This window comes from Danio rerio, chromosome 7, assembly GCF_052040795.2.
Source record: "Danio rerio strain M-AB ecotype USA chromosome 7, GRCz13ab, whole genome shotgun sequence".
Lineage (NCBI taxonomy): Eukaryota > Metazoa > Chordata > Actinopteri > Cypriniformes > Danionidae > Danio > Danio rerio.
This window is the reverse complement of record NC_141027.1, coordinates 59,249,853-59,277,347: the sequence shown is the minus strand read 5'-3', so window position 1 is coordinate 59,277,347 and position 27,495 is coordinate 59,249,853. Positions and strand designations below refer to the sequence as shown.

The window sequence follows — 27,495 nt, the reverse complement described above, 5'->3', positions numbered from 1 at the left end:
AATTTGAAATATTTTAGGATTTTCGTTACCTTTTATGATTTTTCGTTACCTGCTTTGACACAATCTACACAGTAAAAGATGCTATAGAAATAAAGGTTAATTAAAGTGACTGGAACTCATGGTGAGGACCAGTTAGCCATATGTAACGCTCAGCCTCAAACGCAGTTTACAAAGTAGGACTAGTGTATTTTCAAATGTTCACAGGGCTTTAAAACAACACAATGAAACAAGGAAAGACAGTGTGTCAAAAGCACACAGTTCAATCTGCCATACCCTAAAAACGGTCCAAGAATCAAAGAGTGTGATTCTGCAAAATTTGATATTGACTCGTAAATACAGTGGGCCAGTATTGCTGATATTGATAACGATGCAATAATTTGCAAACAAAATAATTTCCCAAAATTACTGGAGATGAACATTTTAAAACTTAACTACTTTTTTCAAACATACTACTTGTGATTTTTTTAACTCATTATGAAGAATGATTTGAAATCTTCTTTTGAAATTAATTTATAATAAAAGCATCTGGTAATGTAAATACAAAACTTGAACATTTCTTTTCTTTGGTCTGAACATTTTTTTAAAACTCTTTCCAAGTCAGTGTCCTCAGGCAATCCAATTGGTCTTAATGTGTAATGAAAATGGGCTTTAATAATTCTCATAGCTGTGGACACAGTTGTCATAGGCACATGTTTCAGGCTTTTTTGGGAAATCAATGGGCTTGAACTGTAACCACCATAAAAGGAAGATAATGAACAAAAGTTTGCAACAACAACGGGGGCCTATGTCATATGTAAGATGACAAAGGTCTATTTAAGTTGTAGTTTCCTGATTCAAAGCCTCTCACTCAAAAGTGTTTTGGTCAAGTGAATTAATCTATGGGTTTCAGAAATATGGTTGAGAGTGCACCCATTGAATCACACTGATCCACAATAGTGCTGTTACAAAACTTAAAATATGATAGGAGAGTCATATTTATGAATATGATAGAAAGAAATGTAATGCCCTGTTGAAAAATAATGCAAATTTTTTTTATGTTCTCTAAAATGTGACATCAAGATACGAAGAACATATTGACTATATAAACAAATCACCTCATTTTTGTTAAGTAGATTGTTGGCTTCCTCAGAATGTCACACTAGATTGAGAGTAGCAATAAGAGACCACTGTACAAAACTGATTTGAACGTGAGTTTTTTATGTGGCTGTAATATTTTATTTATTTATTTTGTAATAGGATGGTAAATGGGCAGACCATGCATGTGAAATGGAGCGTGGCTACATCTGCAAAAAGAAATCATCTAGCAAGCCTGAAGGTGCCCCAGAGGTTGTCAGTCTTGGATGTCAAGCTGTGAGTCTAGATTAAGTTGGTCTTTATGTTTTATACATAAACTTTAAACAGAGAATAAACAATACCTATAATTAGAAATAATATATTAATAATAAATATAATAATAATAGTATAACATCGAATTACTACATTTGTTTTATTAATATTTTCATTATCTATTCACAATTAACATGTACAAAATAAATAACAGTTTGACGTGCTTCAATCTTCTGCTAACTTAAAATATGGGTGCTTGATGGATCTTTATGCTAACACTTTATAACAAGATCGCATTTAATAAGATTAGTTAACTTTAATCTTAGTTCCTTTCAACATTTGCTACTTTTATTAAAAGTTGCAATTGTTAACATTGATAAAGGTACAGTGATTAACATGAATGAACAATTAACATAGCATATTTTATTAGATTTGATTTGCAAAGATTAGTAAAGGTTGAGCTTAAAAATAGGTCTGGCTTATTTGTATTGGTAAAGATGTGTGAAGAATTGTCAATGTGACTAAATTATATGTCTTTTGTTCCCATAGGGCTGGGTTAGATATGGCTCATACTGCTATATGAGTGCCATTGAAAGCAAGACCTTTAATGAAGCCAAACAGATTTGTGAGCAGACAGGAGCCAATTTGGTTGATGTTGCCAGCAGGTAATGCATATAATATATGTTGATGTTTATACTGTATACAATACACTCTCAGAAATAAAGGTACACAAGCTGTCACTGGGTGGTACCTTTTCAAAAGGTAAAAATTTGTACCTTAATGGTCCATTTTATTACCTCAAAGGTACACATTAGTACCTAAAAAGTATACAAGTGTTTCTCTTAAAATGCTTTGGGACTAATATACACTTTTACGGTACCAATATGGACCCTACAAGTACAAATGTGTACCTGTTGAAAAGATACCACCCCAGTGACAGCTCGCATGCCTTTATTTCTTAGAGTGTAGATACATGATTTGTCTTGTTTAAAAACTATATAAACTAAACAAATTAATTTCAAGATTTATATTTAAAGGAAAAAGACCTACTAGAATTGAACTCTACAGTTCTCAAAAAAAATGGGAATGTTCACTCATTTGCAAGATTATGCAACACAGATTAAGTCGGGTGTGTTTATGTAACCCATAATCCATAGATCTAGGTGGAAGGTAATACAGAGAGCATTGGGGAATATGGAATTGTTAAATGAACTATGGATTTAGATCATCTACTGTTGAATATAACTGTGAAAGTTTGGAAGAAAAAGTGAAATTATGTAATAAAAAAAATCTAGTTTTGTTGCATTGTTGTGATACTGAATTTCCCCTCAATAGAGAATATAATATATTTAAAAGATTGGTGATTAAAGCCTCAACTCCCTATTAGACTATTATAAAAAAGGGTAACATTTTGAACTATCAAAATTTTCAAGACTCACCAAAGGCCAGATAAGTATTTTATTGTGTTCTCATATGGAAAGCCATAGAATTCAACAGTGTGTCCTAAATTTTAAAATTTAACAAGAATAAACATTTGGGCAGTATGCGTACTGGGTATAATTATTCTAATAGCACAGTAACACATTCCCTAAAAAAGGTAACGTTTCATGTTATGTTTAAGGTAATACCTTAAGAAAAGAATGGTGTTGCTGTGTCATTTTTCCTTACTTCAGACATACAGGAAAATCTTTCCTTAGTTAATTAAAATACATTGAGGATATTATGACATAGGTGCCTTTTCATGCTCTTGATAACATGTAAATGGAATAAATGAAAATCCACAATGGAAAATAACAACATGCAACATTATTTACTTGTCTATGACAGTATTCTGAGGATTTAAATGGAACGGAAGTTTGAATTTTAAAACACAAACTATTAAGTAGACTTAAATTAAATGTATGTTTTATGTTATATATTTTTTTACTATACATTGTATATTATTCAACATTGTGTTAATGATTTATTCCAAAATTAACATTTTTTCTGTTAAGATTATCTCTGGACTATGTTGTACTCTGTAATAACAATTCCACAATAATCTTGAGTTCCAGTTTGGTCTCCTTATTACATTTCTTTTTTTTTCACTTTCACATTTTGTGAAATATAAGGAGGCATTTTGCAAGATTCATCAATCGTTTTTTTTCACTGTGGCCAAAGTTTGTTTATCTTTGATTTGATTATTGATTGGACAGTTTGTCAGTTTTTTTTTTTTTACTGTCTAAATGCACACATTTAATCACATCATTTTAATCTTGTGTCTTTAAATAGGTATGAGAATGCTTTTCTCATTAGCTTGGTGGGTCTTAGGCCTGAGAAATATTTTTGGATTGGTCTCAGTAATACTGAAAGTCCAGAGAGCTTCCGGTGGAGTAACAGCGATAAAGTCAAATTTACACACTTCAATGTAGGCATGCCAGGTATGTTGTCATGTAATATCTGTTTTTATGACACGTTAAAAATGTCAGTGTTTTATTCTGTACACTTCAGCAGTAATGTCAGAATCTCCCTAATCCATAATCCACAATCCTTAACCCTTTTTCTCAATCTCTTTTTACACCTTTTAGAAAAACACAGAGGATGTGTGGCCATGTTAACAGGAACTTCAGCTGGGTTATGGGATGTGCTGGATTGTAACAGTAAACAGAAGTACATCTGTAAAAAAATGGCAGAGGGTGTTACTACAACGCAAATTCCCCCAACTACCCAGCCTCTCAGCTGTCCAGTTGGTTGGACTAAAAAAGATCCACGCAACTGTATTCAGGTAAACGTAAACAAATACACTTCTTTTTTATTTTTATGTAACATCTTAGAGCAGCTAAAGTATTTCAGGTTAATGTAGAGACTTGGGGCTGTATTAACAGAGTTCTCAAGACAAAAAAATTTTCATTTATGTTCAAAAGATGAACAAAGGTCATATATGTTTGGAAAGACCTGAGGATAAGAAATTCATTTTTGGCGGAACTATCCCTTTAAATAATAATAAAATTTTTGGTCTTAAGCTAAGGATGCGAAAAATGTGAAATCTTCATTTATTTGCACACACATCTATTAACATCTATTGTTGCACAGACACATTTTATGCATAAAGATCAAATTTTGATATAACAGGTATAATAATTTCCTATATTCCTTTATTGTATGCTGTTATTTAAAGTTCTTTTTTGGGGGGAATCATGTTTTTAACTTGCACTATTTAGATCTATTCAAGGCCAAAGGAGCAGAAGAAGACTTGGTTTGAGGCTCGGGATTTCTGTAAAGCCATTGGTGGTGACTTGGCAAGCTTCCATTCTCAAAAACAAATCAACAACTTACAGTGAGTGCTCAAAACATTCTGCACTAACATTGTTTTATAAAATTATTTTATTTTCATTACATTATAAGGCTGGTAGCCTATATCATAGCACAGCTTTGTGATGGTACAAATGTCCTTATCCTGCAGGTACGGAATGGGAGAGACAGCATGGATAGGTTTCAATTTACTGAATATTAATTCTGGTTTTGTGTGGACAGATGGAACTCCTGTAAGTGTTTTCTATGACTGCTTCCTCTATTTACAAATGTTGTGTCTCAAATTTCTATGTAAATTTCCACTAGATTTGAGTAAAAATACAATCATGTAACTTTCTCATAATTTAAAGTATCTTTTACTGGCAAAATGTACATTTCGAATATTTCATATTTTAGAATATTCTGAAAGAAAAATCAAAGTTAGAAGCTTTATCTGACTGCTAAAGACTTGTTTCTTACACTATTCAATACAATTTTTTACAATTTCTTAATGGTCTCATAAAAAATAATGATTCAACATTTCATTATAATGAAAAGATAATAACATAATTTATCATAAGAAACTTTATGGTAATGACTTAAACCTTCATCAGAATCAGAAACCTTCTCTTAATTAGTATTTAAAGTTGGCATGTAATGCAATATCAATTTGTCATAATGATATTTCAATAGTTTGTAAAGTGTTGTTATTTTTACTGTGTGTGCACATAGATGGCTTAAAGGCAGAGCTCATTCTGAGTGGTACACCATACTTGGCCACATTGCAACTTTTTCCCTTCACAAAGTAATTATTCACAACAAATATTACAAAGGAACACTACCCACTACAAGTTCACTTGCAGTACAAGTGAAATACCTAATGATGGATTACCTGTGCACCTAAAGTTTACTTCTGTTGCGCAAGAGCACTTTAAAGCATACATCAGATCTGTGTACCCCAAAATGGGTCAATTTAGTCCCAAACAGTTTTTAGACAGTAGTACACTTACAAGTATACGTCTAGTACATTCTGTAAATGTTGGTGTACTTACTATATGATTATACTCCATGTATATTTCATATCTACTTTACTTAAACATTAGCTACACATACTTTTTTTAGTGAACATAAAATGTGCTTTTAAGAGAATAACCCCATATTTATATTGCAGTTTATACATCACAGATTGTGTTAAGGCAGTTAACAGAGACAAATAATAATAATAATAAAAAAAAAAAACAGAGAAAGTTTGGAATTAGTTTTGTTCAGCAGTTTCATTTCAGAACATTAATATACTTCAGGTTAGTTTTCTAGAATATATTAAAGTAATGTTGGAATATACTATACTTAAGGTAAGTAAATATAGATCCTTCATAGTACTTATGAGTATAATAGATCTTAAATATAGGTACTTTATAGTAAACTTGATCTGTATGATATCATATGTTTACAAAACTGACAAAGCTGTCGTGTGAATTAGCTTAAAGCTTTTTTTTTTTTTAAATGAATTGTTCGCTACATTATACATATTAAATTTTACATCTACTGTGTATTAATATGTGTTTACACATCTTTCCAGTCTGATTTTGAGAACTGGTCATTTGGAGAACCGAACAATCACAACAATCAAGAGCTCTGTACAGAAAGCAGCTTTTACTATGGACGAAAGTGGAACGACCGTGATTGTGAAGCCTACAATGACTGGATTTGCCAGATCGCAATCGGTACGTATGCACATAACCAATGCTGTTTGTTTTAATCTGTGAATACATACTCACGTACAATCTTGCCACTATTTATTTGTTGATGTTTTTTAGGGATGTAACCATTCACTTTTGATTTCATGATTCGATTTTCCTACAATGTGAACAAATCAGCGCTGAACTTATGAATACAAACTGAATATGTATTGTTCATGGTTCATGGATGTTCAGGATCATGTCATTTTTTAAAGATGTTCAGTTAATCTCAAGCTCTAGCTGTATAGCAATTTGTCTGAACTGGCTGTTCATATATATATATATTCATATCTCATTGACTCCATATGTCCTACTGATATACTGTCTTGTGTTTGTATTCATGTTGTTTTAATGATGGTATGATGACCATATATTTTTTTTATCTTTATTTGAATACAATATATATGAGTTACGCCTGGCTTTTTCTAATTGTTCAAGACATGAGAAAGGAAGAGTTGCACAGAGTTGGAAGGATGAGTGCTTGCAGCATTCAGTGAAACATGTTGGAGGCTCTGTTCTGGTTTGGGGCTGCAGATAATGCCAGTTGTGTTGGCAATATTGTGGGAATTAATGGGATTTTGGAAGCTGAAAAGTGCAGACAGGTTTTAATTTATTGTGTTATTTTTTTTAATAAGCTACTCATTTGTAATTGTTTTATTTTAAGCATGATGATAATCCCAAACTGACTACTGACACAGAGTGACATCATATTTGGGCTAAAAACAGCTGATGAAACACAAACAGTCATAAAATGGCCTTTACATATTCCAGACTTGAATTATATATATATATATATATATATATATATATATTTATATATATATATATATATATATATATATATATATATATATATATATATATATATATATATATATATATATATATAGCGTGGCATCACCTGGACAAAAACAATAAAATAAAATAAATAAATAAATAAATAAAAGATCTAATGAAGAACTCTGGAAGCTAAGAGACCTACAGTAACATGAAATAACACATTATTCCTGAAAAATTCCAGACAGTTTGATGCCAAAGGAGGTTAAACACTGAGTTTAGCAGCCATGAAACTACTATTCTGGATGTGGAACATGGTGAAAAGGCTAGGATATGTTAAAGCTCATAAACTGGTTTGAAATGGTTTGGCACTGCTTTTTTTGCCAGTGGTGTTGATAATATTGTCTAAACTGAAGGTATTGTGAATGCTAAAAATACAGCAAGTGTTTTATTTGATCGAGCCATTGTTCTGGAAAGCACCTGATTGGGAGTGATTTTATTTTTCAGTATAACAAGGATCCCAAGCACACTGCTAACATGGTAAATCATAGTTGGAAAGAAAAGCAGCTGTCAAAACATGAGTAGTCATTAAATGGCTGTCACAGCTGCCTTTGCCCCTTCTATACCCCTCAAAGGCATTACCTGAATTGTGAATCTCTGTCCCTTGAGTCTTACATCCCTCATGTTCATCAGGTTCTGCAATGGCTGCTAGACCACCTCATCATGAAGGCTGAAAAGCTTGAGTTCTACCATTTTGTGTCTTTGTTGTGTTAAGTGGGAAGGCCAGTTGAGGAAACTGAGGCCCCGTTTACACTAGTGCGTTTTAGAATGAAAACGATTCGCGTCCACAATAGCGTTTCATCCAGCGTTTCTAAACAGCTCTCCGTCTACACCAAAACGATGAAACGCACATCACGTGACCACACACACACTCTTTGGCAAGCGCTGCAGCCTATCTACCCAGATGAGAGCTGTGCTAGTCTGAGTGCTCATCAAGCATCTCCCGCTGCATCTAATCTCACTATATTTGCTAAACGGGATATTTAATTAATCTTGTTGCCTATATCTATTGACATATTCCGCGACTTTGGTCTTTTGAATCTATTAGGCTACTACTACTCGATAACGTGTTTTGGCTGTTTGCAGAGATTAATTAATAATTAATCTAACCACGTACAGTCTGTATATTGAATAATTGCTTGCCTTTATTTCCTATAATGTATAAACTTATTGTTTGTTATACTTTTATAATGGCCATTATTGATTATTAAAACTGATATTTAGCAGAAGAGAGGGTATGTTTCGTATTTTCACTGAAAATGAAAGGAGGCAGTTGTTATAGTCTCCGTTTTGTTATAAATATGCACACAGTGAAGATGACGCTCATAAATGCAGCACAACGCCTCAACATTTCTGCTGTCTGTTAGGCTAATATCAAAATGAAAATAGCAGTTCCCTCTTGTTTTTATTTTATTGTTAAGAAAGTGAAACAATGCAGCCAGGATGATGTGAATAAGGTTTAACACTGCTCCCTTTGAAAATTGGGATACACTGCTCCCTTTGAAAATTTACCCGACATGTTCTCGGGAGTCTGTTTTCCATATCAAATATGCGAAGTCTGAACTTACAAGGAGTGGATGCAGAACTTTAACTCTGTGTAGGCTACTTAATATTGAGGAAAAGCCTTAAAACGAAACCTTTTCTCTTATTGTTTGCTTTTGGAAACCACTGTCAGTTGTGTTTAGGGAAAGGAGTGGGTCCCTCTAATGCAGTGGTTCTTAAATTTTTTTCACTAAGTACCACCTTAGAAAAAAATTGTCTCTCCAAGTACCACCAGTATGAAATACAGTAGTGTAGTAGGCCTAATTAAGCAGCTACAGCTCTGCACATATCAAAAAACGAAACAGATACATTTTTAATAAGAACATTTATTATTGGAAGAGTCTATGCCCGAGTACTGGAGAGGAAGATCTGACCAATAGTTGAACCTAGGATTCAGGAGGAACAATAAGGTTTTTGTCTAGGCCGTGGTACACTGAACCAACTCTATATCCTCACCAGGGTGTTCGAGGGTTCATGGGAGTATGCCCAACTAGTCCACATGTGTTTTGTGAACTTGGAGAAGGCATTCAACCGTGTCCCTTGTGGCATTCTGTGGAGGGTGCTCTGGAAGTATGGGGTCACAGGCGCTTTGTTAAGGGCTGTCTCATTCCTGTATGAACAAAGTAGGAGTTTGGTTTGCATTGGTGGCAATAAGTCAAACTTGTTTCCAGTGCATGTTGGACTCCAGCAGGGCTGCCCTTTGTTACCAATACTGTTGATAATTTTTTATAGAGTTTCAAAGTGCAGCCCTGGGCTGGAGGGGGTCCGGTTCGGGCACCACAGGATCTCATCTCTGTTATTTGCAGACAATGTTGTTCTGTTGGCTTCATCGAACATGGACCTTTAGCATGCTCTTGGGTGGTGTGCTGCCAAGTGTGACATGGCTGGGATGAGAATCAGCCCGTCCAAGTCTGAGGCCATGGTGCTACACCAGAAAAAGTTGGTTTGCCATCTCCAGGTTGGAGGAAAGTGTCTAAGTTAAGCTAAGTGTCTTGGGGTTTTGTTCACAAGTGAGGGAAGGATGGATTGTATCAACAGGTGAATTGGTGCTGTGGCAGCAGTAATGCGGTGGATGTACCGGTCCGTTGTGGTAAAGAAGGAGCTCAGCCGAAAGGCAAAGCTTTGGATTTACCGGTCAATCTATGTTCCTACTCTCAGCTATGGTCATGTGCTTTGGGTCATAATTGAAAGGACCCTCATAAATATAGGCTTCATGTCATCATGACCATATATAGGGATGTCCTGATCCGGTATTGATATAGGAAATTCGTCCGATATTAGTCCAAAAAACTATATCAGACTTTGTTAAAAATCTACAATATAAGCAGTCCGATTCACTCTAAACTCCGTTACATCTATTCTGTCCAGCAGCGTCCAGAGCCAGCGTGCAAAGCCCATGTGATCACAACACTGCTTGCTAGCAAAGTCCTTTTAAGATCAAACATGCTCTTCAAACTAAGTTATGTCTTAAATCTCTACAGCAGGGATGTCAAACTCAATTCCTAAAGGGCCAGAGCCCTGCACAGTTTAGTTTCAACCCTAATTAAACACACCTGATCGAACTAATTGAGTCCTTCAGGCTTGTTTGAAACCTACAGGTAAGTGTGTTAAAGCAGGGTTGGAACCTAACTGTGCAGGGCTGCGGCCCTCCAGGAATTGAGTTTGACATCCCTGCTCTACAGGTTCACGTCAAGCGATCTTTAAGTTACTTTGTTTTGCATATGCTGCCACTAAGCAACGCACTGAATGGCGACGAACGCACACCATGCGAGCCTGTTTTTAAACATTTTCTTTACAAATCGGTCATGGCATATCATGGTTCTTCTAGTGTGATACCCAATTCAACACCAGCCCTTCCCACATATAAGACTTTACCTCAGTGGCCCGGTTCTGTGTGCGTTAGAAACTCCACAGACTTGGGTGCTCTGCTGCTTCAGACTTCAGAGATGCGCTTGAAATCTGACTTTGGTAGTAGCTTTGAGATGAGCGTGAGGACACACAAAGAAAAGCCTTTTACTAAATAGACTGACCCAGCTCATTATTTAGGGTGACAATACATTCTCTTTTTCCCGGACATGTCCTCTATTTGAGACTTAAAAATGGATTCAGCCAGGATTTCTAAATTGGCTAACATGTCATGGATTCTGCTTTCACATTCTGCTTTGCACATGAGTTTGCAGTTTTGTCTCTATTTACTTTGTCTACTTTACCCATGTGGGAAGTAGGGTGGAATCTGTGCAGTATATTATGCAAATAAAATTAATTTTGATAAATACAATTATTGTTAAAAGTCACATTTTTTTATGTGCTGTGGAGAAAAGGTGTGTTTCAATCCAGCTACTGCAAGTATATTTATGTTAAAGATAATGGGCTCTATTTTGACGGTCCATGCGCAGAGTGCAAAACGCAGGGCGCAAACGCTTTCAGGGCATGTCAGAACGCATTTTTGCTAATTTAAGGACAGGAAAATCTGCTTTGCGCCTTGGCGCATGGTCTAAAAGGGTTGAGTTTATTTTCTTAATGAGTTATAGGTGTGTTTTGAGAATAAACCAATTAGAGTCTCATCTCCCATTCCCTTTAAGACCCAGCTGCATCGCACCATAAGCGCATTCGCTATTTATAGGACGTAAAGTAAGTCTAAGTGGAAAAACTGAGCATTTCACTAGCAAACAGTTAACATTTAACAGTTTTTTTTTTTTTTTTTTTTACAGAAAACTGTTAAACAGAGCATCTACTGCGTGAGAATTAAAAAAAAATTGATCACTTTCACTATCGCTCTTGGATAGGGAAACCTTTACGCACAGACATCAATTAGTCTATAAATAATTAATTTCGTTTGTTAAGCGCAAATATTCGTTTCACAACTATTTCTAAATTCAGTTCTAATTTTCAGCAAACGAAGAAATTAACAACAATAACGAATTGTGTTCAAAAACCTGAGTTATATCCTAAAACACATGATGTGCCCCTTATGGTCTAAAACCTGACAGGTGGGCAAATCTAAGCTTGCCTTAAATTAATGCCAGATTAATATTATGCAACATATCTCAAATGTTTAAAGAATATTTTTAGATGTAACCCCATTGTAATCTTAAAATTTTCATAAGTAACTGTAATTTATTTACACATTTTTTTTCTCAGTAACTAACGAATTACTGTTCCATTTATTTGTAATTAAATTAAGTAACGCCATTACATGTAACTAGTTAACCCCCAACATTGCTCATAACACTGGCCTCAGAGTTCAGAGTTCAGAACTGAATGTAACAGAGGTAGTATACTGTAGGATCACCTGAATAGCGAAGAAAGAAAAAATAGCCCAAGATTAAAGCTCTTTGGGAAGCGATTCTGAAAGATTCCTGGTATTATTTACCAAAATATCATCTTCCAGAAATGTCACTTCAGTATGTGTTTCCACTTAAGTTTATAAAAGTGAGGTTCCTGTTATTGCTTAAGAGGAAGGGGGATTGTCAGATTGAATGCTTGCCAGTTTAACATATTGAAGGTCTCAATAATTAAATTCAGTTTTTATTTCTCATAAAATGTTCTTTTGAACATTCTTTTATAAAGTGCAGCTCTGTCTCAATGGTGTTTTGATGGTAGCATGGGGTAGTCCATCTCTACTCTGAGCTTGGTTCAAGGTGGCTCTCTGTTTTGCATCTGTTACTTTGTACAGATAGTTTGCAACTCTGTATTGTCTTTTTATGACCAGGCATCATTGCATTTGAATTTGTTGTTGTGTATATGTTTAACTACAAGGGTTTATCATGGTATGAATAAGGGTATATCAAGTCTGAAATTGTTCACTCCCCTGCAGTATGAAAAGAATGTGTGTGTGTGTGTGTGTGTATGTGTGTGTGTGTGTGTGTGTGCGTGCGTGCGTGCGTGCGTGCGTGTGTGGGTGTGGTCATTATACATTAGCTAAAAAAAATTATCTAATGGTGATCAAAGCCTTTTGCACAATACTGTGTATACAGTGTTTATATTTTATATTCAATTATCAACAAAAGCTATATGATTCAAATTGATACACCTATCAATTTCTGAGAACCAGCAACAACAGGACGTTTGTTGAATCAGTCTGTTACCCCAGTTAGTGTCTTTTGCTATTGAACTGTACTGAATGAACATGTTCAGGGAACATTTGTCAATGTCTTTGCCAGTAATAAGTTACTTAATCTCATTAGTTTTGTATTTTCATTTTTTGCTGACTCTGGTGTAAGTGAATAACTGGGCTTGTGTCTGAAACATAGACAAATTAAGATGATGTTGAACTTTTTTTTTAAGATGATGTTGAATGTCTTTTTTTTTTTTCTTTGAAAACAATGGTTGGTTGCTATGAATAATGTATTTTAGAGGTATTATATGCAGTTTTGTTTTATATTCTAATGTAACTAACTACTCATGAGGTGCACATGCATTTAATGCCTTCACAATAATGTTGTTTATTGTTTGTTCAATAGGTACAACTCCAAAATCTCCACCAACTACCGTAACCCAAGGTAAGGTCACAGTAGTTTCAATATTCATTCAAAATAAGATACCTTATTCATTTTATTTTCAAATGTTAAATTCTTCAAAATATTTTGGAAAAAAAAAGATATGAATAAATAAATTAATAAATAAATAAATAAATAAATAAATAAATAAATAAATAAATAAATAAATAAATAAATAAATAAATAAATAAATGTTGTAATGCAAATTGTACACATTTTCAGATGAGTCACTTTAAAATAAGCCAATGTTTTTTTTTTTTTTTTTTTTTAAGGGGAGTTTTTGAAAGATTTGGAATCTTCCAAGAATTCATATATGAATTACTGTGACTACATACAGTCATTGCTGCCATCAGAGAAGCCGTTAGCAGTTTTTAGCCCTATATATATATATATATATATATATATATATATATATATATATGGTCTGATTCAAAGTAATTAATTGTTTACTGGCCATATGGGGTATATCAAAAGTGAAACTACATATATATATTATTCGCCCCCTGTTTATTTTCCCCCCAATTTCTGTTTAGTGGAGAGAAGATTTTTTAACACATTTCTAAACATAATAGTTTTAATAACTCATCTCTAATAACTGATTTATTTTATCTTTGCCATGATAACAGTAAATAATATTTGAATAGATGTTTTTTAAAACACTTCTATACAGCCTAAAGTGTCATTTAAAGGCTTAACTAGGTTTGTTTGGTTACCTGGGCTTGGGTTGGGTAATTAGGTAATTACTTAGGCTTGGGTTGGGTTGGGTTATTAGGTAAGTTATTGTATAACGATGGTTTGTTCTGTAGACAATGAAAAAAAAATCTAGCTTAAAGGGGCTAACAATTTTGACCTTAAAATGGCTTTTAAAAAATTAAAAACTGCTTTTATTCTAGTTGACAAAGCAAATAAGACTTTCTTTAAAACATATTATCAGACTTAAAGTGAAAAGTTCTTTGCTCTGTTAAAAATAATTTGCTAAATATTTAAAAAAGAAAAAAAATCAAAGGGGGGCTAATAATTCTGACTTCAACTGTGTGTATATATATATTTATATATATATTAATATTTTGTTAATTCTGCAGTGGAATATAACAAGACATCTGATGGTTGGATTCAGTATAACGATAGCCAGTACTTCATCAACGAAGAGTCCCTACCTATGGAAGATGCTCGCTCGTTCTGCAAAAAGAATAATGGGGATCTTGTTGTCATTACTGGACAAACAGAGAGGAAGTTTGTATGGAAGCAGGTAAATCAGACTATTAAGTGAATTATGACAGATAATCACATACTTTTTTGCTTTCATTGTTGTTATTGCGGACAGAAATCTAGAAAGTTGGGGCATTTATATACATACCTGTCAACATTGTGATATTAAAATAAGGGATATGCCCACCATTACAAGGGATTGTGTGTACAGAATCCATTTGGGAAACAGCGTCTATTTATCACTATGAAGCGCGTCAGCTGACAATCATGCACCGCTACATGACTGTTTTGAGGATTGCATATGAAGGGGAGACGGCACCTGTAATGAAAAAGAAAGGGAATCCCACCGTTTTTATATTTATTTCAAAGTGTTTTCATGCCTAAACAAAGCAAAAGCACAGAATAGGCTCATGTTTTAAGAGCAAGGGGTGGCCCCTTGTGGTTCGGCACTAAGGGTTGCGTAAAGGGAGGATCGGTTTATTTGCAACTCTTCAGAGAAAGACTGAAAATACGGGAGAAATTTGGGAAAACGCCTTTATGGGATGATAATGGGATATATCTAAAATATGGGAGAATCCCTGGAAAACGGGAGGGTTGACAGGAATGTTTATATAGGGTTTATCAGGTATCAGGTAGTTTAAATAAAATTACCACCAGGAGCCAGATTCACACCAGTGACTGTGAGGAATCTGAAAGTATTCTGTAATTTTTTTATCGGTGTTCTTCAAATACAGTATGTAATTATTCAAGATGTTATACTGTGCTTTAAAAAATAGGTAACTGGCGAAATGTGTTTAAAAGATCTGAGGGTTTCAGCGAGAGATAATCCATTGCTCACGGGCCCGCGGACCTCCCGCTCCTCCAAGTGCTCCATCCAAGCTTCGGGCGGGGGAAGCAATCCGTCTAACAGATGGTAGCCCTTACACTCGATGACACCGGAGACCAGACGTCCACCGCGGCATCGGAGGGTGGGCTTTCATGGTCCGATGATGATCCAGACCCGCTCACCCCCTCCGGGCAGGTGAGCGCTGTCAAAACGGATCCTGAAACGGACATGTTAGCCGTGCTTTCCCGGTCTGCTTCGGTCATGGTTTGGAGATGGTTTATCCCCCAGCTCCGCGGCTGGACCGACTAGATCGGTGCTACGTAGAGGACCAGAGGGCAAAGCCTTCAAAGCCTCTCGTCCCCTTCCCAGAGGTGCACAGTAGGCTCACGCGGTCTTGAAGGGCACAATTCTTTGCTCATGCTGCGTGTCCCTCCACCCTCACCACTCTTGACGGTGGAGCGGCCAGGGGGTATGTGGCGATTCCTCAGGTTGAGCACGCGATTGCGGTCAATCTTTGTCCGCGCGGCGCCTCTTATTGATGGGGTCTGCCTCGTCTCCCATCCAAAGCCTGTAAGTTATCTGCCTCCCTCAGAGCTAGAGCTTACAAGGCTGCGGGCCAGGCTGCTTCCGCCTTGCACGCGATAGCCACCTACCAGCGCTACCAAGCGCAGGCGCTGGCCGAGCTGCACAAGGGTGGGTCCAACCCAGGCTTATGAGCTTCGCACCGCAGCCGACTAAGCTCTTCGGACTTCTAAGTCCGCTGCGTGTGCGTTGGGGAGGACGATGTCCACACTAGTGGTCCAGGAGCGCCATTCCTGGCTAAAACTTGGCTGATATAAAGTCGACTAAGTCTGCTTTCTTGACTTCCCCATATCCCAAGCTGGCCTGTTCGGCGACACTGACTGTGAATTCACCCAGAAATTCGAGGCCGTGAGAGAGCAGTCTGATGGGTGATGTCACCTTCGGCGGGGTCGTAAGCCCGCTCCACCCACCGTACCATTCATAGCTGCACCGCACACGCCTCTAGCAAAGCGAGCGCGTCGAGCACCTCGGAAGCAGGCAGCCCCCCTGCCCAGAACGCCGCTAAGTCTGGCAACGGACCGCGAAGCGTCCCTGGGAGAGGCCATCTGGAGAAGAGGAAACTTGCTCTTTCCCCGCTGGAGGGTGGGGCCCCATTTCCAACAGCACTTTTTACTGCCATGAAAACATCAATGAAAGAGCACTTTTCCACTTCCCCGGATGTGACAGCCCGAAATCTGCCAGTCTGAGACACTGTGCTCTCTAGCTCGCAGGTTCGGTGCGTTTTGCCAGTGGCTCACGAGCACTGGGAGGACGGTCTCCTTTCTCCCACCCCTCAAGCCTCCCCTCCGGAGCTGGGGTGCGGAGTGAGAGCAAATCTCTCACCTCCAGCTCTTCCGCGGGACCCTCGCGCTTCCAGGATCAGCACACCCACTCCGCGCTGCCCCACTGCTGGTACGTCAGCGATTGTAGCGATGGGTCCATTAGCGAGAGCTCTGCCTGCCTGGTTAGCGTGGGCCAGCCCTTCGCGGTGGCTCATACGCACAATCAGACTCGGCTATGCGATTCAGTTCACGAAACGGCCTCCCAAGTTCACGGGTGTGTATTCACCAGGGTCAGCCCTCTGTCCACCCCTGTCTTGCGAGAGGAGATTGCTGCCCTCCTGGCAAAGGATGCAATCGAGCCGCTCCCTCCAGCTGAGATGGAGAGCGGGTTTCACAGCCCGTAACTTCATCGTGCCCAAAAGAGTGGTGGGTCACAGCCAATCCCAGATCTGGGCGTTTTGAACCGCTGTCTGCACAAGCTGCCGTTCAGAATGCTCACGCAGAAGCTCATACTTTGGTGCGTTCGTCCTCTGGGTTGGTCTGCAGCATTAGACCTGATGGACGCGTATTTCCATGTCTCCACTCTTCCTCGCCACCGTCAGTTTCCGCGGTTTGCGTTTGAATGTCGAGCTTGGCAATACAAAGTCCTCCCCTTCAGGCTCTCTCTGTCTCCGCAGGACCTCACCAAGCCCGCGGAGGATCTCTTCTCTCGGGCTGGAACTGGACTCGGTCACCATGGTAGCGTGCCTCTCGGGAGAGCGCGCTCAGCTAATTCTGTACTGTCTGAGAGAGCTTGACAGCAAAATAGTGGTCCCACTGAAACTATTTTAGAGGCTCCTGGGGCATATGGCATCCGCAGCCGCTTCACGCCGCTCAGATTACTCCATATGAGTCCACTCCAGCACTGGCTTCACGATCGAGTCCCCAGACGCGCATGGTATGCGCGCACACCTAGTCTCTGTTACTGCGCTGTGTCGCCGCGCCCTCAGCCCTGGGAGTGACCCCTCTTTGCTACAGGCCTGAGTGCCTCTAGAACATGTCAGGATGGACAGCACGGCGCAGTGGCGTATATCAACCGATTGGGGGGTATTCCATCTTGCCGCATGTCTCAGCTTGCCCGCCGTCTGCTCCTCTGGAGTCATTCGCGGCTGAAATCGCTGCGCGCCATTCACATTCAGGCAAGCTCAACCGTGCAGCCGATGCGCTCTCACGGCAGCCTTTATGTCCTGGAGAATGGAGACTCCACCCCGAGTCTGTTCAGCTGATATGGGCGCGATTCTGGAAATATCTGTTGCTTCCCCCGAGATCGCTCATTGCCAGTTGTTTTTTGCCCTGACCGAGGGCTTTTGGCACGGATGCACTGGCTCACAGCTCGCCTCAGGGCAAATGCCTGCTCGCGCTGTTACTGTGCAAGGTCGGGAGGACGAGGAACAGGTTGCTGGTTGCGCCCCTCTGGCTCAACCAGACCTGGATGTCAGAGCTCTCCCTCCTCGCGATGGCCCTCCCCTGGCGGATCACTTTGAGAGAGGCAAGGCAAGGCAAGGCAAGGCAAGGCAAGTTTATTTATATAGCACATTTCATACACAGTGGCAATTCAAAGTGCTTTACATAAACAGGAATAAAAAAAGACAAGTTTAGGAACATAAAATGCAGACAATAAAAATTATTAAAAACAGATAAAACAAATTAAAATGAGTTAAAATAGGTTATAAAAGAATGAAAAAGAAAACGAAAAACATAATAGTGCGATCTGTCGGACGCAGCACAGTGCTCATTCAGTAAAGGCACAGCTAAACAGATGTGTTTTCAGTCTTGATTTGAATGTGCCTAATGTTGGAGCACATCTGATCATTTCTGGAAGCTGATTCCAGCAGTGAGGAGCATAGTGGCTGAAGGCAGATTCACCCTGCTTAGACTGAACTCTTGGAACTACTAGTTTATATGATCCTAAAGATCTGAGTGATCTGTTAGGTTTGTATTCAGTGAGCATATCTGTAATGTATTGAGGTCCTTGGCCATTTAGTGATTTATAGACCAGTAATAATACTTTAAAATCTATTCTGAATGTAACTGGCAGCCAGTGTAGAGACCTGAGGACAGGTGTGATGTGCTCTGATTTCCTGCTTCTGGTCAGAATTCTGGCTGCAGCATTCTGGATGAGCTGCAAGTGTCTGACTGTCTTTTTGGGAAGGCCAGTGAGGAGTCCATTACAGTAATCCACCCTGCTGCTGATAAAAGCATGAACAAGTTTCTCTAAGTCTTCACTGGAAACAAAGCATCTGATTCTTGCTATGTTTTTGAGATGATAGTATGCTGATTTACTAACTGCTTTGACATGACTGTTGAAACTCAGATCTGACTCCAGAGTCACACCAAGATGCTTGACCTTATTTTTTGTCGTTTGACCTTTAGAGCCAAGGTACGCATTCACCTTGAGAACCTCATCTCTGTTCCCAAACGCAATGACTTCAGTTTTCTCTTTGTTTAACTGAAGAAAATTTTGGCACATCCAATTTTTAATTTCATCAATGCATTGGCAGAGGGTGTCAATGGGGCTGTAGTCATTAGGCAGTAAGGCTAGGTAGATCTGAGTGTCATCAGCATAGCTGTGGTAGGAGATTTGATTCTTTCTCATTATTTGGCTCAGAGGGAGCATGTAAAGGTTGAACAGGAGAGGTGCCAGAATCGAGCCTTGTGGGACTCCACATGTCATGGGTGTCCACCTCGACCTATGATCACCTAAACTGACATAGTAACCTCTCCCTTCAAGGTAAGATCTGAACCATTTGAGGACTGTCCCAGACAGCCCAACCCAGTTTTCCAGCCTATCCAGAAGTATGCTGTGATTGACAGTGTCAAATGCAGCACTGAGATCCAACAATACCAGCACTGTTATTTTACCTGAATCTGTATTTAGGCGTATATCATTGATTATCTTTATAAGAGCGCTCTCTGTACTGTGATGTGCTCTGAAACCAGATTGAAAATTGTCTAAACACCCCCTGAAGTTTAAGAACTTGTTAACCTGGTTAAAAACAACTTTTTCAATGATTTTGCCAATGAAAGGGAGATTTGAGATTGGCCTGTAATTGCTCAATAGGGTGTTATCCAGGTTGCTCTTCTTCAAGAGGGATTTAACAACTGCAGTTTTAAGTGAGTTTGGAAAAATCCCTGAGAGAAGTGAATCATTTACCACTTTTAAGAGATCCATTTCTAAACAGGTAAACACTGTTTTGAAGAATGATGTGGGGAGCGTGTCAAGACTGCAGGTTGATGTTTTCATAACTTGCACAATCTCTTCTAAGATTTTACCGTTAATTGCCATGAAGTCAGACATAATGTCTGACTTCTCAAGTTGTGGTTGAGCTTGTTTGATATCGACACAACTTGGCTGATTGGATGAGCTGATTGCCTTTCTGATATTATTGATCTTATCAGTGAAGAAATGAGGAAACTCATTACATTTGCTTTCAGAGAGGAGCTCACTGGGAATCCGACTGGGGGGGTTTGTGAGCCTCTCTACTGTTGCAAAGAGTGTGCGAGCATTATTTACATTGTTGTTTATAAGGTTTGAAAAGAAAGTCTGTCTAGCAGTTTTTAGTTCCACATTAAAAGCCTGAAGACTGTCTTTATAGATATTATAATGGACTACTAGTTTCGTCTTTCTCCACATACGCTCAGTTTTCCTGCATTGTCTTTTCTTCATTTGGACTGCTCTTGAGTTTCTCCAAGGGACTCTCTCTTTGCCAGTTCTCTTCCTAACTTTAACAGGAGCGATGTGATTTATTACATTTTCAATTTTAGAATTAAACAAATCAAGGAGAGAATCAACAGAGTCTGCAGATATACTTGGTGCCAGCGATATGGCCTTCATAAACTGCTCACTGGTGTTCTCATTTATGCATCTCTTTTTGACAGAGACAGATCTGTGATCTGGAGATGGAGTGATCAATATATCAAAAAAGATACAGAAATGATCAGATAGTGCCACATCCTTAACAGCAGTCGATGAAATGTGTAAACCCTTAGTTATAAGTAGATCAAGGGTGTGTCCACGATTGTGTGTGGGTCCTTGAACATGCTGAGTCAGATCAAAAGTGTTAAAAACAGTCATCAGATCTTTTACAGCATTGATTTCTGGATTATCAATGTGAATATTAAAATCCCCAGCAATACTAAAATAATCATATTCAGATGTTACTATTGATAACAGCTCTGTAAAATCCTCAATAAAAGCTGGAGAATATTTTGGAGGTCTGTAGATAATGATCAGTAAGATGCGTGGAGCACCTTTTAGTGCTATACTCAGATATTCAAAAGACAAATAGTCACCAAGAGACACTTGTTTACATTCATACACATTTTTAAACAGGGCAGCGATGCCTCCACCTCTCCTATTAACTCTGCAAACACTCAAAAAGTCAAAGTTTAAAGGAGCTGCTTCATTCAGAACTGCTGTGCTACAACTGTCATCTAGCCAAGTCTCATTTAAAAGCATAAAATCAAGGCAATTTGTGTTGATAAAATCATTGACTAAAAGTGACTTATTATTGAGTGATCGAATGTTTAGAAGTGCTAACTTAACAGTTTTAGTCGTTTTCACTACAGAAGTCTCAGATATACATTTAATAGACACCAGATTTGAATGATTTGCTATACGGTCTGAAAGAGTCTTTGGTTTTCTGTCACGTAATAAGACACATATCTGCGTAGAGAAAGCTACAGACACACTGGGTTCCTGCTTGTTCTGTAAACATCTGATAAAGATACTGTTATCTAAGCAGGCCCCCGAGACACATCAATGGCAGTTTTTAAGTTCACCAGCTAAAGATGAGGTGTTTTTTGGGACCTGGCGCTGTCGCAAAGACCTGAGGCCTTTCCTAGGTGTAGGGCGAGGTGGGCTTAGAGATGGGCGTGTGGCTTGCTGACTTTTGGTTGCTAACTGGGGGCTAGCAGCAATGGAGTGTGAGAGTTTAGTTCCAGCACACACAAGTTCCTCCATCTTTTTTGAAAAATCCAAGAGAGGCGAGCAAGATGACAATGAGAACGTGTCCGGTGACAGAGGCTGTGGGTCTGGGGTTTCTGGCTGCTGAGATATGTTTACCTGGCTGTTTTCCTGGGGATCATCAATGAGTGCTGAGACTTGATGCTGTTCTGATGCATCACAGTCTGCCTGTGTTGAGCTCAGTGTGCAGGGCGCAGACGGCAGTTTGTCCGTTATCGGCGGTTGTTGTGGCTGCGTGGTGTTATCTCTGTCCTTGTAGGATGCGTCAGCCACAAGTCCACTCAGGAGCTGATTTGAAGTCCTGTGGTCATCCGGACATTTGCTAGGTGTGTGTGTGTCATTCAGTTCAGTGGCATACACAGCTGATGGATGATGGAGGGAGAAGAGGATGTTGTCTTTCAGCACTTTTGCACCAAGCTTGTTTGGATGAAGGCCGTCTGATGTAAACAGCTGTCTTTGGTTCCAGAAGAGATTGAAGTTGTCGATGAAATTCAGTCTTTTCATGTTACATGTTTTCTGCAGCCATGCATTTAGACCAAGGAGCCTTGAAAACATATTTGTCCCTCTTGCAGGGAGTGGTCCACTGATGAACGGCTGAATTTTCAATCTTTCAACTGTTTCCAAAAGCTCACAGAAATCTTTCTTGAGCAGTTCTGACTGCTCCTTCCGAATATCATTCTTCCCCACATGGATAATAATCCGTTTTGCAGTCTCATGTTTCCTTAATATGTTCTCAAGTTCTTTATTTATATCAGAAACTGTGGCATGAGGAAAGCAGTATGTCATGGTATCTCTGCTCCTAAATTTTTTGATTATTGAGTCTCCAACAATCAATGTTCTTATCTCTGTTGCGATCCGAGCAGAATGCCGCTGTCTAGTCGGCCTTGAGCCTCTGTTCAGAGCAAAGTTAATTGCTGAGTCATGCGATCTCTGTCTAACTGCATTTGGGGATTCTTCACCCATATTACTCAAAACTTCATATCTGTTCTGAAGCTGTATTTGAGTCCGAGCTGTATTTGGGGTAGAGAACGCTAATGCAGCAGCGTATGACCTTCGTGATCTGACCCCACGAGTACCCTTTGGTCTCGCACCTTGTTTATGCCATAGTTCACGCTGATTTTCAACAGTTTCAATCTGTTTTTCTGTTCTCAAAACAGTAGCTGGAGTAGATTTATAGGGCTTATCGGCTGAATGCTGTGAGGCTCCACGATGAACCGGTCCTGTGTAATTCGACAGTTCTGGTTGGATCGCAAGTAACTTTGTTTCAAGAACTGCAATCTTTTGTAAAAGTTTATGGCAGTTGGTGCAGCAGTGAGTTTCCAAATCAATATGATCCAGAGCCATTTTCACAGCCGTGTTTTCCCGTCTCAGGAATGAAAGCAGCTGGTAGCGGGAGGATTGTTTAGACGATAATTCCTCTAAATAAAAGTAAAGTTGTACTCCAGAAAGTTTGTAGATTCGATGTTGATCTTCAAGCTGTTTCGCTTGAGCACTGTGCTGATAGGCTCAAGTTAAAATTAGATTATAAAATAAAAAAGCAGGAGTGCAAGGAGCGGAGCAGTAGGCAAAGACGTCCGAACAGTAGCAAAGCAGAGAGCACTTACTCTCTCAGGGACAGGGCCCATCTGGCACCCTCGCCGATCTTTGGAACCTCCGGGTGGTCCTTAGACGCGAGGAAGACTTAGGTAACCTACCGATTGCGGTGGCTAATACCGCCACTCGGGCTAGAGCCCCCTCCCCGAGCGCGCCTATGCCCTGAAGTGGAGTCTATTCACTGAATGGTGCGTCTCTCGCAGAGAAGACCCCCAAAACTGCCAGATTAGTGTTGTGCTCTCTTTCCTTCAAGAGAAGTTGGACAGCAGGCTGTCGCCCTCCACTCTCAAGGTTTACGTGGCCGCCATCTCCGCTTATCATAGCGCGGTAGCTGGCGGCACCGTGGGAAAACATAACCTCAACATCCGGTTCCTTAGGGGTGCTAGGCGAATTAATCCATCTCGCCCCCCTCTTGGGATCTCGCCCTCATTCTCACGAGTTTGCGATCCGATCCCTTTGAGCCACTCGAATCAGTATCTCTAAGATTTCTGTCCCTGAAGACAGCTCTGCTGGTTGCGTTGGCCTCCATCAAGAGGGTCGGGGACCTGGAGGCATTTTCGGTCAGTGACTCGTGCCTGGAATTCAGGCCGGATTACTCTCATGTCATCCTGAGACCCCGCCCGGGTTATGTGCCCAAGGTTCCTACCACCCCCTTTAGAGATCAGGTAGTGAACCTGCAAGCGCTGCCCCCGGAGGAGGCAGACCCAGCCCTTTCTTTACTTTGTCCAGTTCGCGCTCTGCGCATTTATGTGGACCGTACTCAGAATTTTAGATCATCTGAGCAGCTCTTTGTCTGTTATGGCGTGTCCCCCGGGAGTGCGTGCACACTCCACTCGGAGCGTTGCATCCTCTTGGGCGCGTGCACGCAGCGCCTCTCTAACAGACATCTGTAGAGCTGCGGGCTGGGCAACACCCAACACATTTGCAAGGTTTTACAATCTGCGAGTGGAGCCGGTTTCCTCAAGGGTATTATGTAACCCTTTGGTGATTGAGGAAACAACTCGGAAGGGTGTTGAAACATGCTTGCTGCGCCATTCTCCCTAACACGGAGGTACGTGCGCCTTTTTATCTGTCAGTAAAGTTCCCCGTCAGGTGAGCCCTGCAGATTCCTCCGTGGCCCCCAGCACTGACTCAGCGGAGGAGTCACTTGCTGGCCCACTACGTTGTAGGTCTGCCCGTTGGTCAGCCCGCGTTTTGGGTATAGGTGCCTGCTATGCGTGATCCCCACTAGGCGATCCCATATGCTTATTCCGCCATGGTTAAGTCCCCCCCCTGGGCGGACCCGTGTCTTCCCTCTCCGCTAACCACTCTTTTGCTATGCGTACTCCCCCTTTTTAGGGCTTGTCCATATGTAAATTCTGCCATCTATCCCCCCCTTGGGTAACGGATGGCCTCCGCAGCGTCCTCCCTATCGGGATTGCACGCTTCCCAACGTACTGTCGTATTTTCCTCGAATTATCTAGATGCTCACGACTTCCCAAAAAATATATCTAAATCCATAAAACTTCTGTTGATGTAGGATAAATTAGGGCCAGGGACATGTTGGAGGACCGCGCCTCCCATGATGTGGGTGCGTCACGCTTGCTTGACAATCCCCTCATCGGGGGCGTTGGTAAGGTGCAGTCATTATGGCGCTTTCCATACTTCTCCCATTCGTGGATTCAATTAATCCACTCTATGGCACTGAAGTTCCCCAACCGAAGGGGAACGTTCGAGGTTACAGAAGTAACCCTTCGTTCCCCGAGGAGGGGAATGGAAATGCCATACTCCGTCGCCATAATGACTGTCCCTTAGCTGTTTGAAAGTCTCTTCAGCTTAAAAGGATAGCGTCTGCTGGCTTCAGGTGTGCTTATATGCTGGGATAATTGCCGATGCAGCACACCTGCGCAAGCTTACGCTGCCAATTAATTTCATTCATTGGCCCATTCAATAACTCTCCAGACAAGCAGCTTCTGATCCGAATCTCCCATTCGTGGATTCAATTAATCCTCTCTATGGCACTTCCGTTCCCCTCCTCGGGGAACGAAGGGTTACTTCTGTAACCTCGAACGTTTTCCATAGTTCTCCCAATTCGTGGATTTTCCTAAAATCAAATTTACTAATAGCATTGGAGTTCCCCACCCGAAGGGGAATGCTCAGGTTACGGAAGTAACCCTCGTTCCCCGAGGAGAGGAACGGAAATGCTATTTACCATCGCCATAATGACTGTCCCTTAGCTGTTAGTAAGTCTCTTCAGCTTAAAAAAGGATGGCGTCTGCTTGCTCCACATGTGCTTATATGCTGGGTTAATTGGCAATGAAGCACATCTGCGCAAGCTTACGCTGCCAATTCATTGGCATTCATTGGCCCGTTCAATACTCTTTCAGACAAGCAGCTTCTGAACCAAATCCTCCCAATTCGTGGATTTTCCTTAAATCAAATCCACTAATAGCATTTCCGTTCCCCTCCTCGGGGAACGAGGGTTACTTCCGTAACCTGAGCGTTATTTTAGGAAAACTTCAAAGAGGACTAAGCAGTAAACCTGAAATTTAGAAAATTGCTATCTCTTCTCCACTATATTTTCCTAAAAAAGTTATGCTGTATATTACAATTTTAAGCCTCATGCTTAAATCTTATGCTTTAAAATATTGTACAATAATATGTATGCACATTTTTTTACTTTTAAAAATTGACATTTGATTGTAATGTATTACATTTTCACAGCAATGCCACTCATTGTTTGAGCAATATTTATTGATTTCTTTATTTTGCTTTAAAAAAAGAAAAATCTTAAACAAAGGCTACACTACACAATGATTGACAGTGTATGATAACAACGACTAGCTCACATGGAAAACACAACTGAATTATTGTAATGTATTGCACAAATATTTCAGAATGGCTCTGGGACTCTGTTTTACAGATATCCAGGGGTTCCGAAAATCAGTACTACATTGGGATGATAGTGAATTTGGATAAATCATTTAAGTGAGTAAACTTGGATTGAAGCTGAACAAACTGTAATAATTCTAGTTATTATGCAACATATATTTAGCTCCATTACCAAGTTGTTGTGTACTTTTAATCTATTTTTGCTGAATTTACAACAAGGATTTTCTTTCTTTTTGTAGCTGGGTGGATGGTTCGCCTGTTGTATATACGTCATGGGATCAAAATGAACCAAATTTTGCCAACAACGATGAGAACTGTGTAACCATTTACAAGAGTATGGGTAAGAACTTGTATAGTATATCAGCATATCTATCTAATTTCACTTTTATATCTTAAAGTAAAAAAAAAAGTGTGTCCTAATTTGATTGCTTAGCTCAATGCCACTGACTCACAACATCTATTTCACACACTATGTTTGTGTACTTTAATTTACTGCATCTTCTGACCAATATGTAATGCCATGACCCATCGTGCATACTATTCGATGGCCACTGAATTCAACAGCATTGAGGGCACCGTGAATTAGTGTTACCCTGGCATTCCTCCAATGGTGCATACACTAACTCTGCCTTGCTGCCTTCCTGACTACCCCTGGTCAGCAAATTACAAATGACTGCCAGTCAGGTGGTTTAGCCTTGCATTTAACGTCCATGCTACAGGTTTGCCAGGAAGATATCCCCAAGGATTTCAATAAGGGACCTGGTGTTATCTTTGAAGTGGTCAAGAAGCTGCTTTGTGAGCTGTTGAGTGACTGATTTGACCTTTTGAGCAAAGAACATCCTGCTCGGTACCCTCTGTGATTGGGCTGGAAAGACACTTACAGCTGATTTGTGTAACAGATCTGCCCAGTTTTTGAAAAGGACGATTTAGCTATTTAACCACAATGCAGTCTAAAGCTGCGAATGCGTCAGACCGGAAACGCAGGGTCATGTGTTAAGTTTCGCAGGTTGCTGCGGTGCAAAGTTCAAGCTTGGTGAACTCTGACCTGCGAAATTGCATCACTGTACTGCGTGAGACCAACCAAGGATCAAAACATGACCTCTCTGGACAGAAATTTAAAACATGGAGCAATTGCTCGCTTTTTTTTGCCTAATAATCTTATATCTTCGCCTCTTTTCGCAGCTCCGACAGAATTTCGCATTATCAAACTCTAGTGTGACTGCAGCTTAATGCAGCGGGTTTCAACCTGTGAATTGTGGTTATTAAACACACCCCCAATTAGCTGAGTGTCCAATTCATTGTTACCAAACAGGTAAAACTTGGTTACCAAAAGCACATAACACAGTCTTTTTTTCACACTACATGACTTAATCTATTCCCTGTTCTACATGTGTCATTGTATTACTTCAAATAATAATTGGTAGCAAAGAATTCT

The 27,495-nt window shown here is 39.8% G+C and overlaps 1 protein-coding gene across 1 annotated transcript in view; it reads left to right on the top strand.

The window, feature by feature from the left end:
- The window catches only part of mrc1a (mannose receptor, C type 1a), a 64,265-nt gene that overhangs the window by 20,146 nt on the left and 16,624 nt on the right, over positions 1-27,495 (top strand). Inside the window, exons 9-19 of the mRNA XM_087261911.1 lie at positions 1,237-1,350; positions 1,876-1,991; positions 3,598-3,746; positions 3,894-4,090; positions 4,527-4,642; positions 4,769-4,850; positions 6,176-6,320; positions 13,178-13,216; positions 14,296-14,462; positions 26,092-26,156; positions 26,300-26,400. Of these exons, the coding sequence (XP_087118037.1) occupies positions 1,237-1,350; positions 1,876-1,991; positions 3,598-3,746; positions 3,894-4,090; positions 4,527-4,642; positions 4,769-4,850; positions 6,176-6,320; positions 13,178-13,216; positions 14,296-14,462; positions 26,092-26,156; positions 26,300-26,400 (1,291 nt within the window). The remainder of the gene's footprint in view (positions 1-1,236; positions 1,351-1,875; positions 1,992-3,597; positions 3,747-3,893; positions 4,091-4,526; positions 4,643-4,768; positions 4,851-6,175; positions 6,321-13,177; positions 13,217-14,295; positions 14,463-26,091; positions 26,157-26,299; positions 26,401-27,495) is intronic.